The 11,253-nt window shown below is 59.9% G+C and overlaps 1 protein-coding gene across 3 annotated transcripts; it reads right to left on the minus strand.

The window, feature by feature from the left end:
- Window positions 1-1,420: 1,420 nt before the first annotated feature.
- On the minus strand, window positions 1,421-10,848 carry SEMA4C (semaphorin 4C). Of its 3 annotated transcripts, none has more exons than XM_045827669.1 (15): window positions 10,690-10,848; window positions 8,627-8,772; window positions 6,740-6,888; window positions 6,337-6,399; window positions 6,052-6,150; window positions 5,866-5,962; window positions 5,625-5,741; window positions 5,381-5,532; window positions 5,122-5,297; window positions 4,673-4,817; window positions 4,361-4,583; window positions 4,118-4,230; window positions 3,233-3,390; window positions 3,074-3,144; window positions 1,421-2,947 (listed from the first exon to the last, which is right to left on the minus strand). In XM_045827669.1, exons 2-15 carry the CDS (start codon window positions 8,733-8,735, stop codon window positions 2,115-2,117), a joined length of 2,505 nt encoding a protein of 834 aa, XP_045683625.1. In that variant the 5' UTR covers window positions 8,736-8,772; window positions 10,690-10,848; the 3' UTR covers window positions 1,421-2,114. The 3 variants fall into 3 exon arrangements, with proteins under 3 accessions (XP_045683625.1, XP_045683626.1, XP_045683627.1); XM_045827670.1 differs by having other exon boundaries at window positions 8,627-8,775; XM_045827671.1 differs by lacking the exon at window positions 10,690-10,848 and adding an exon at window positions 10,023-10,111.
- Window positions 10,849-11,253: the final 405 nt, after the last annotated feature.

Here is an 11,253-nt window from a genome sequence, read left to right on the forward strand (position 1 = left end):
AGCCAATCGGACCGCGAGGAGAGACCCAGGCTGCGCGCCTCTCCGAGGGCGGCCGCAAGAGGGCGCCTCATGCTCAATGGTGGCTGCGGCGCCTAGGGCGGGACCAACTCCCCCGGAAAGGGGGCGGGGGAGGGGTGGGCGCAACGCGGGCCACTTAAGTATCGCTCGCTAGAGCCAGCCCTCCAGGGGTGTCTCCTCATCCCTGGGGCTCCCAGGGCAGGGAAGCGCCACCTCCAGGTCCTTCCCCACCTTTCCCGCAGCACCCAAGGCCCAGGAAGACGGCTCACCGCGGCCACTTGAAAGGCCTCACTACATCATCCCCTCCTCCAGCTCCTCTGGCCTATTTCGGCCCCTTTTTCTTTTTGTGTGTGTGCCCTGGCCAGAAATATAACCCTCAACCTTTCGGTTCACAGACCGGTGCTCAATCCACTGAGCCACACCAGCCAGGGATGGCCCGTTTCTTAAAAACCCGTGGGAGCCAGGAGCCACCAAGAGCAATGGTAAACCCAAGAGAGCAAAGAAAGGGCATTAGGTCATTAGGTTGTGTGTGGGACCCCCCCCCCACCCCCGCCACTTCCCACAGTGGGCGCCTAGGACACTCAGGGCTACAGCCTCTTCTGGCCACAGCAGACCCCCAGACCAGTCATGTTTACAGGACGCTTCACTTCCACGGCCTGTCTATGGACAATTTACAGTCCAGACTGGTCCCTGTTTTTCTTATATCTGTGGCCTGTACCACTCTTTGCATAGAACAGTGGCTTGGTGTGTGCTCGGTGGCCCTGGGTCAAGTCTCATGTCCCACAAAGCTGAAGCATTCCTGGCAACTAGAAGGCTGGAAATAGCCTTTCCTCCCCCTAAGATCCTTGGGAGCCCCAGCCTCTCAGCCAGAGCACACAACTTTAAGGGTCTTCCAGGAAGTTCCCCTTCTTCCACCCTCATTCCCACTTTCCCTTCCCAGAGTTCTGAGAAGTCAGTTCCTCTTCTGCTTTGACTCCCAATTCTGACTTCTTCCTCTGGCCAGAGGCCAAGGGTGACTCCCAATAGGCCTTGGCCCTGGCCTGGTTCCCAGCCCCACAGCTAGCATTGTGGGAAATCACTGGAGCCTGGGCTGTGCCCCGCCCCCTCGTCGTCCGGGCCCCCCCTCCAGAAGGGGAGCTGCCCCAGGACTATAGGAAGGTGGGATGGTCCAGCCTGACTCAGCCCACAGGGAGCCTTCTCTCGAGACCCAGGTTTTAGCCCAAATGTCTCATCCCAGTCACTTTTATTTTCTCCCTTTTATTTGTCAATATAAAAATACTCAAATATTTACAACAAATAAATATGTGGGGACACAATAAGTTACAGTTAGAAGCCCTCCTCCAGGGCTGGGAGAGGTTATGCCATATCTATAGCATGCCCACCCTCTCTCCCCCTCCCCCCACACCTCTCCCAACCCTGTGAAGGAGGCCAAGTATAAAATATCACTGAACCCCAGGACCAAGTGGGAGGCCCCTCCCCCCTTACCCCCAAACACACAGGAGGCTCCACTCCCTCCCTGAAACCCTGAAAACTTTCACAACCCTAGGAGCAGGACTAGGCCCACTCCAGAGCCCTGCACTCCCCCAGGGGTACAGCACCCTGCCCAGCCCACCCCCATATGTACATCCCTGCCCCCCACCCTGGGGACAGCTGGGGGTAAGAGAAGCAAAGTGATTGACCCCTTCCCCTTCATAGCTCCAATGACTCACCAGGAGGACCCCAAGCCAAGGGAAGACTCCACAGAAACAGGAAGACTGTGTCACACAAACACACCCATGTGCACACACACATACACAAACACACCCATATCTCCAACTTCTGCCTTGAAGTTTTGGCTGCTGGGGTCCCACATGTCCGTGATTCACAGCCCCTCACAGAGAGGAGGAAGACGCCTTCTGGGCGGCTGGTGCCTTGGTGAGCCACACCAAGTGGCAGTGCCCGTGCTGAGCAGAGCAGGTCCTCATGGGCGGGCAGGTGCTGGGCAGCACCTGTCCCAGTAGAACAGGTACCCGCGCCATGTCCCTGAGGTAGCTGGTGCCTGTGCAAAAGTAGGAGCCACAGCTCCCAGGCTGCCCCACCAACATGGTGGGGCTCCCTCATACCGAGGACTCCTCGGGGTTGGAGTCTGGCAGGGGCTGGCGCTGATGTAGTTTACGCCTTAGTTCATCTGCTAACTCAGGCAGGGGGTGCCCAAGCCCCTCGCTGTGGTCCTCCCCACCTAGTTGTAAGCGCACATAACCATTGGCATTTGAGTTCCGCCCACCCCCCAGGTGAAGCCGAGTTGGGGATGGCAGGGGCTGGCCAGGGATGCCAGGAGGTGGGGAAGGTGGCCCAGTCCCAGGCTGGCACCGAGCATGTCCAGGCACAATCTTGAGGGAGCCATCTGAGTAGTAGTAGCCAACAGGGTCCCATAGTTTCTCGTCGGTTTCGGGGCCAGGGCGGAAGGGGGGACTGGTGGGTTCCTTGGGAAGTTCCAGAGGGTATACCAGGGTCCTCTCTGCCGCCTTTGCTCCTTTCTCCAGCTCCTCCCTCAGCCGACGACGCAGTGACAAAACAAGCAGCAGCAGCACCAGGCACACGGCCCCCAAGGCCACCACAGCCAGCCACACCAGCCCTAGGTTTTCCAAGGGTGCCCGGGCCTCCAAGGTCAATGAAGGGCCTGCCACCACAGCAACCAGGTAGCCTTCAGCAGCCAGCCGTGCCCCCTGCTCCTCTGAAAAGCAGTGGTAGGCCCCTGCGTGGCGGGGCTGGGCAGCCATCACGACGAGGGCCTGTAGTCGAGCATCATAGAGGAAAGAGCCAGGCTGTTCTGCAGGCAGGTCTCGGCCCCCAAAGGTCCATCGGGCATGGGCGAGGTTGGAAGACAGGCGGCAGGGCAGTACCAGGTCTGTGCCCGCCACCACTGTGATGTTTTTGGGCGTGAGCCTGACTGCAACGGCCAGGAAAGGAGAAGGTGCAGAGTTAGTGCAGGAAACCCAGGGCCAAGGGGAGGTACAGACACTCCAGCTCTGGCCCAGGGCCCATCCCACTGGGAGGAGGACAAAGGACAACTCACCTTTCTTACTGCCACGGAAGTTACAGATGCCTGAGGTGTCTGAGACCATCACTTGCTGGATCAGCAGGGATCTGGTTGGGGAAGCAGGGTCCGTCAGCATCCCTGCTCCAACTGCCTGCCTTCCCCTCCTGGTCCCAATAGAAGCAGAGCCCTGCTTACCCAGAGTGGCCACCCACAGCCACACAGCGGCTGGTATTGACACTCCAGGCACAGTAGGGGTCCCGAGCAAGGATGCAGTCTGCACAGGAGCGGTACTTCACACAGTCGGCCAGGGGTAGCTGAACCAGCTGTGAGCGGGAACCTGCAAACAACAGCCTCTGCAAGAGAAGCAGTGGGCATAGGAGGGTCAGCCAGGCCTAGACACAGCCTGGGCATGGGGGGACTGCTGGGGGGCAGCACATGGCAAAAGAAGCCAAAAGACAGGAGAAGCAAGGATGCAATAATAAGCACCAAAGACCTCATGGAGGGCTTACTACAAGCCAGGCGCCATCCTAAGCACCTTAGAGACGACCTTATTGGAGAGGAACAGCAGCCCTGTGGGGCTGAGTACAACCACACACAGGTACACACACCCACACACAGCTCCAGCATGGTATGATAAACAGCGAGGGAAGTACGTTCTCTGTGAGGCCCAGCAAGCCCTCAAAATAGTACCAGCATAGCATAAGCTGTTTTCCTGTTCGGATGGTGATTGCCAGTCTGCCATTATTCCATATTCTGGGGAACAATTTAAGCCACAATAGTTGGTAAAAGGTGAGCACATGCAAGTTCAGGGTGTCACAACAGGCCAGAAAAAGGTGAGATGCCCGCAGCACCCCAGGGAAGTGGGAGGCGCGGGGGTCGGGAATGCTAGGTGCAACGCAACCACACAGGGGTCTGGCTGCACACAAGGCCGACAGAGCGCAAGGGCTGCCAGGACTCTGATTTCCTGGAACTCGCCCCAAGCTAAGTGAGATGTGCTTGAGGGCCTCCCCAGCCGCGAAGGAGCCACGCACAGGACTAGGCAAGGTGGAGAAACAGCTGCCAGTAGGGCCTGATTACTACCTTGCTCTGGGACAGGACCAGGCTTTTCATGGGCTCCTGGTCAAACACCTGCAGCTCCTCGATCAAGTGGACCCAGGGCCCCAGGCTCACAGCCTTAAGCAGCCAGCCATCTCCTGGGAGGGAGGGGAAGGACAGATATTAAGGAGGGCACGAGGGCCTCGAGGCATCCCCAGATCATCCTATCCGGACACACAGGCCTTCGGCCAGCCTCCAGCAGCCAGGCCCACATGCCTACGTGCCTACCTGTGCCAATGAACAGCACTGTATAGGAGGCTCCATCAAGCCCCGTGACCCGGTCTGCCACCAGGTGAGTGAAGTTGGTGTCCTTCTTCACAAGCAGGGGCCGGCCCCAGCGAGGCCTCACCTTCTCTTCCATCAGCGGGTGTTTCTTGATGAAGTTGAGGGTGTTGTCAGGCAACTCCAGGGAACTGGTGTAGCCGTGGTGCCGGTGCCAGTTGTTGATGCACTGGGGGGTTGAGGATGGGGGACAGTGGTCAGCCTGTGGGAGTGGCACTGGGGTGAGGGCAGCAGCATGCCCCTCCCTGGACAACTCACCGAGCCCGGCCGCGGGATGGGTATGGGGTCAGTATAGAGGCCCCACTTCTGGGACTGCTCGCGGTACTCCTTGTAGGGACCCTCAAACACCTTCTGGATGTCTCCCAACTGGTACTCGCAGATGGCTGACAGGTCCACATCACCCCTGTCACAGCAAGGGAGGGGTCCCAAGGGTCAGGTTTGGTGCCCACTTTACCTCTGCTCAGGGCATGTTGGGGGAAGGCAGGGCCCAGCACAAAGCACTTATGGGCACACACAATGTGATGGCAGCTCCAACGTGCCATCAGGGGCAGTGCACTGGCCCATCTCCCACTGGGAGCAGATGCCCAACATCCTCCTTGGCTTCCAGAAAACTGGCCAGCTGGACTTGCCCAGAGGCCTGCACCATAAACCACACCTAACCTGAAGACGTGCTCCTTCCCACCCCCAAGAATTCCTGGCCAGCTCACCATCGTGCCCGAAAAACCGCAAAAAAGGTGGTGTTGTGCCAGGAGGCATCCTGCAGGGTGTGCAGTGCCTGCAGCTGGTTGAGGTAGAGCTGGCGACTGGGGGCTGAGCACACCAGCTGTGCCTTCAGGAAGGTGGTCCACTTCTTCTGCAGGGTCCGTGCACCCCCCATGTCTCCCTGGCAGATGACAAAGGGACATTGGCAGTCAGCCCTGCGCAGCCAGCTGGGACCCCAGTGCCCACCACCACAGACTGCTGTACCTTGCAGACTCGGGCCACACGGGCCACCACCTGCTCCATGTAGCAGTCGTACTCCAACGCCCGCTCACTGAAGAAGAAGTAGACCTTGTCGTCGTCCCCGTTGAAGCTCCCCACGCTCTCTGGGACGTAGGCGGAGCCAACAAAATGAGGTTCTAAGGGAAGGAGAAGAGGCTTAGTGAGGCCCTAGTGGTGGCCTTTACCCCCAAAGCTCTCCCAGTCCCCATGCCAGCTCCTTGGGGCTCACCGTTGAGCCAGAAGGCCAGGTACTCTGTCTTCACCGGGTGGTGAGGTCCCATGTTACGCAGGATAACGGGCTCTGTGCCCAGGAAGTTGTTGAGTGTAGCTGAGTATAGCTCGCCATCTACGGAGACACAGGGTCAGCCAGGCCAGAGAGAGAGGTGAAGGTACTACACTCAGGCCACATACTCCCGGATGGGAACGAGTCCTAGGGGCATAACTCAGCCTATAGCAGGGTAGGCACTCACCCACAAGGAGGCCAGCATGGCCCTTCGCTGGGTCATATGGGCACCTCCCCTTCCCATCCTCAAAGGCTCCACGCTCCAAGGTGAAGGTGACTATGTCCTGGGACAAGGAAGATACGTAGAGTGAGATGCAGAAGGCCCAACACCCAGAGCAGTGCAAGGAGGACAAAGGGAGAGCGCAGCACTCACGATGTAGGTACACTTGGGCTGGAAGGCATAGGTGCCACACACATACAGGTGGGATGCATTATACGGCTGTAGGAAGCGGATGAAGTTGAAACACTCCGTCTGGAGAGAGAAATGGATCCAGTTAAAAGACAAGGGCCTGAGAATGGGATCACTGGACCAAGATCAGGTCCCAGACCAGTATTGGCACAAGGGGAGCCCTAGGCAGAGAGTGTGAGCCGTGACGCCCAGACAGGGGGAGGCAAGGATCCCACCCACCCACCCCTCTGGGTTTGTCCAAGCACCCACCCGGTTATTCTTCCCTTTCTGGATGCACTCGGTCTTCTTCTCCATAGGCGCCTCCCAGGAGATCTGGGGACAGGTAGGGGGCACATCAGTAACATCATAGGTACAAACTTAGCATGGCCTGTGGCAGCCACATGAAGATACCAATGACAGTACATGGCCCCCACTCCCTGGTATCTTATTTCAGTAGAGGACATAGGCCCCAAACAGCCCCACAGCAGCAGGACCTAGTAAGTGCTGCAGATGGGAAGGCAACTCTCGCCCTCTACCAAAAGCTGCCTTGCAGACCCAGCAAGATTCCCAAGAGGGAGGATGTGGGGTGGGCTAGCCGGGCTGAGCAGCAGCCTGACCCAGAGAAGCCCCTGAGGTCATCCGCCTGTGTGCCTCCCCCACCCCCACCTCTCACCACTCCTTGCAGCTCCAGAGCCTCCAAGCTGAAGGCAAACAAGGCCTCCCGGGCCCCCACGTACAGGAGCCCAGTCTGCTCAGTCAGGGTCAGCGTCAGAAAGTCCTGAATGCCTGTTTGGGAGAACCGCCGTACCACTGTGGCCAGCTCTGCAGGGACAAGATGGAAGAGAGCATGGCTGTGGATGGGTAGGCCTTACTAGAGCTCTAGGCACCCCCCACCCCCACTCTGAATCAGCTTTCCTTTGTACCAGAGATTTTTGACCACTTTGCCACAGAAATTTTTAAAACACGCAGTACCTGACTATGTAGTCAGGGACACTGACTTCTTCTCCCTTAGATTGTCAAATAAAAAAATGACAACAGCCAACAATAGCCATCTAGTGTGAATGAATCAAAAGTATACCTATTTTTTTGACAGATCAGCAAAATATGTATTTTTGGTGTGCCACAGAATTTCAGTAATTAGTTTGTGTGGTATAAGATGAAAAAGGTTGAAAACCACTGCTTTATATGATGGTCTCCTGGGCATAACTGCCCTTGTTCCCCACATCAGGGACAGCACCCCATAAGCAATGCAGCCCAGCCCCCTGACTGGCAATAAAGGGCATTTGCTGAATTGCTGCCTGGCTGACAGCTCCTGCGGGCCTCCTAGGCCTTCCCAGCCTGGGAGGGGCAAATCTGAGCCGTGAGAAGGAAGGGAGGAAGGACATCTCAGCCACAGCTTCCGGCCGGAGGAAGCCATCAGACTTATGGCTCTGACTCTCAGGGCCAGCAGCAAGTCTGGCTGCAGAGCTGAGCACTTTTCCGTCCCAGCTTCTTTCATTGTCTCTTCTTTCTATGCTCCGCTGCCCACTGTCCACATCACATTCCGGCTAGACCCTGGCTCCTGACCCAGCAGGGCAGGACATACAGAAGCTGTGAGAGCTGCACTCCACCCCCCAAAATCCAGGGGCACCAGCAGGGATGGTAGGGGAAAATGAAGGCTGGGGCCAGGATGGTACTGAAGCCAGGGGGCTGGGAAGTCTTGTTGCCTTTCACCACGGAGGGCACCACAACATTCATATAGTTACAGGATCCCTACGTCGTCTCTCAAAATAGCCGCTGACCTGACCTGTCCTCATGGTTCCCCTAAATCAACATAGTCTTTGGAGCCAAAGGTGGGCCCAGATACAGGCTGGTAAGGGAGTGCCTCATTAGCACCTGAGTACAGCCTGTGGAGGTGAGCTCATCCCAGGTCCCCAGAGTGCAGAGATGATACAAACACCTGACATCACCTCTTCGTACGGGGAGGGGTGTGTGGGGGTGTGTGTGTGTGTGTGTGTGTGTGTGTGCGTGCGCGCAACGAGGCTATAAGGTCCGTTGTCCTCCCCATGAGCCCCTGAACGTACATACCCATCTAGGGCCACCAGATGGCAAGAGTATCAGGGCAGCAGAGGGGTATATTAAAGTTGATAAGGAGGCTCCTAGGGACAGAGAGCTAGAAAGATTTGGTGGGAGGTAAGCACCTTTGGCTTTGTGCTTATGCTGGCTCAGGTTTCTCTCACTAGACTCTCAGTGAGTAACGATTGCAGGAGTGAGGCATGGGGGGAGTGGTGCAGAATGGTCCCTCTCCCTTGCATAACAGTGGCTGCCCGGTGCTAAGCGTCAGATTAGGCAGGGGATAGCCCAGGTCCTGAGCTGGACTACCAGTTCTAAGTCCCTGGGGTCACTCAGTCACACTTCTTAGAAAGCTGGGTCACATGCATCCAAGCCTTGAGCCTAACAGCAGAATAAAGCAGGCCCATTCATTCTAAGGGGCAACTCCTTAGCCATCTCTCTTCCCTCAGCAGCCCCTCCTGCCCCCTCTCCCCAAAGTGGTATGTTTTCTCTGACTTCAGACACTCACCCCCAGAAGATACTGTCTTCCGGGGCACCAGGTTCCACCACACCTCAGCTCCAATGCCCAGGCCCCACAGCCCCACTGCCAGCAGCCAGACAGCCCAGTGTGGGGCCATGGCACACACCCCTGCTCTAAGCTCCAGGCCAGCTGCCCTGCTGGGGGAAAAGAAGAGGGTCAGAATAGCAGCCAGAGTAAACAGACCAAAAGGGGGCCCACACAGGCCCATGCCAGGAGGCACTGACAGGACAGAAGACCTCATCAGGCCTCCCCAGGAGCCCCCCCATCCTTGGAGCAGTGATAGAGTCCCCTCTAATACCTGGTCTCAGCACCCCCCCTCCCACCGCCACCCCCGTGCCTCCAAAGGCCCATGGGATCTCCCTGAAGGGGAGGAGCTGAGTTAGCTGGGGGAGTGGACACTCCTAAGACACCTTATCTGGCCTCCAGGCCCTCCCCCACTCCCTCTCAACAGGAAGTTATTTAAGAAAATAAAAAGGGGACCCCTCCCCCATACTCAGGCCTGACAGATTCAATGATTTCTTAAAATAACCTCTGGAAGTAAGGACTTGACCCTACTGGAGCTCCAGCTAGCCCCTTCTGGAAGGTGTGACCCCCTTAGCAGTGTGAGGGGGCATGTGGTGGGTGGGTGGTGGGGGGACTTGAGGCATCAGGCGCGGGGGTCCTACCGCAGCCTCTCCCCTCCCCCAGGGCAAACAATGGCCTGGCAGAGCCAGAAACCCCACTCTACACCAAAAGGGCTGAAGCAGGGCTGCGGCTAAAAGGGCTCCGCTTCCGAGGCCCCTTTGTTGTCCAAGAATGGAGGCAGGAAGTGGATGGGATGGGCGTGGAAGTGACCAGCGCCTCCTCCGTTCCTCCGACAGCCTCCTAGGGACACAGGCCCTCGGGCTAGGGACAGTGGCACCGGAGCCGAGCTAGTCCGATGGGGGATCCCCAGGCGGCGCACTCAGGCGGGGCGGGGAGGGGGGGGACTAGCCTGGGCGGCGGGGATGGCGCGAGGGGACTCCCAATAAACCGCGGAGCGGCCCCACACTGGGTCTGAGGAGCCTTTCCACTCAGGGATCGCGCCTCCCGCCCGGCCAGGCCATCTGGGTTCATTTTCGCCGCTCCAGGCCTCCATGATCGGGCGCAGAGACACAGAAGCTGGGGACCTGCCCACCCCAAAAGAAAGGGTCCCCCACCAAAACCGCATCCCTGGCCCCCCTTCTCCCCTCCCCCAGGTCGGGGATTTGAATGCAAACAAAGCGGCGGCACAGGGAGCGTGGCGGAGCCTGGCCTGCGGACGCCCCCTGTCGGCCCAGGACCCTACGCGGGAAGGGCGGGGGACTGGGGGCAGGCTTACCCTATCGGTCCCCCAACACCCCCTGGCCCTTCTTCTGCCCCTTACCCCAGGCCGGGTTGGACTCCGCCGCGCGCTCGGATGCGCCCGCTCGGACGTGCCCGCACGGCGGTGCCCCCACCTCCAACTCCTCCCAGGGCGGGGAAATCGGGGCGACCCCGGGTTTAATGCAGGGGCACGGGGTCCCAGCGGTGGCCCCTCACCCTTGCCCACCCTGCACAGCGGTCTCAGGGCGAGAGCTCCAGCCGGGGAGACGGCGGCCGGCTGAGCTCCGGAGCTGGCTTTCCAGGACACCCCGCCTCCCGGGCGGAACGGGCGGGGGGCCACGGCGGGGAAATCCGATCCCACAACATCGGCCTCGGTCCAAGCCCGCCCCAAACTTTCCGTCGGGGGTGGGGGAGCTGGGGGCAGCTCTGGGGCCTGGAGAGAATCCCGGCCCCAGACCCGTAAACCCGAGGGACCCCTCCTCTTTGCCCCTCTCCCCAGACCAGTCCGCGCCTCCGCACCCCCTGGCTGCGGGCACTGCTTGCCCCACTACGAGCCACGGCCGGGGACGCAGGAAGGATCTTGGGCGGACAACTGTGCCACCCCTGACCTTCCCTGCGCCCCCAGACCCTGTCCCTCGCGCATAAAGCGGCCCCTAGCAGAGTTCGGGGACAAAGGGGCGCCCCGGTGCCCCGCGGCTGCGACCCCGCGCCGCTCTGGCCTCACTCACCCTCTGCTCGCGGCTGGAGTGCCTGGGCACCGCCCTCACGTTCGGCTCCGACCCCGGGCCGCCCCCGCCCGCCTCCTCCGCGTCCCCTGCGCCACCGCCCCTCAGTCCGACTCGGCGCCCCTGAGCTCGGGCTCCCCGCGCCACAGCGGCGGGCGCCGGCTCTTTCTCTGACGGCCGCTACTCCGCCCCTCCCCTGACGTCAGCCGGCGGGCTGGTGTGCGAGCGGAGGCCGGGGGCGGGCCCCGAAGGCCAGCCTAGGAGGGGGCTGCGACCCGCCAGCCCCGGCTTCGCGCCCCGCGGTCCGGTCCCCCCACCTCCCGTCCCTGTCTGGGCCCTGCGGTCCCGCGCCTGGGAGTCGCGGATGCGCCACCCTGCCGGGAGGTGCGGCAGGGTAGGGATTCGGGGCATTGTCAGGAGGAAGCGGACTCACCCGGCCCTCCCGAAGTGTCTCCTCAGGCCCACCGCGGCCTAGGTGGCCGGGCTCGAGAAGGGCTGAAGGGCTTTGGTTTGAGTGTCCGAGAGAGGGGCGCAGGGGAAACCCGTCTTCTTAGGGCAGACCAGAGT

This window comes from Phyllostomus hastatus, unplaced genomic scaffold (assembly GCF_019186645.2).
Source record: "Phyllostomus hastatus isolate PE091 unplaced genomic scaffold, TTU_PhHast_1.1 phas_scaffold_78, whole genome shotgun sequence".
Taxonomy (NCBI): Eukaryota; Metazoa; Chordata; class Mammalia; order Chiroptera; family Phyllostomidae; genus Phyllostomus; species Phyllostomus hastatus.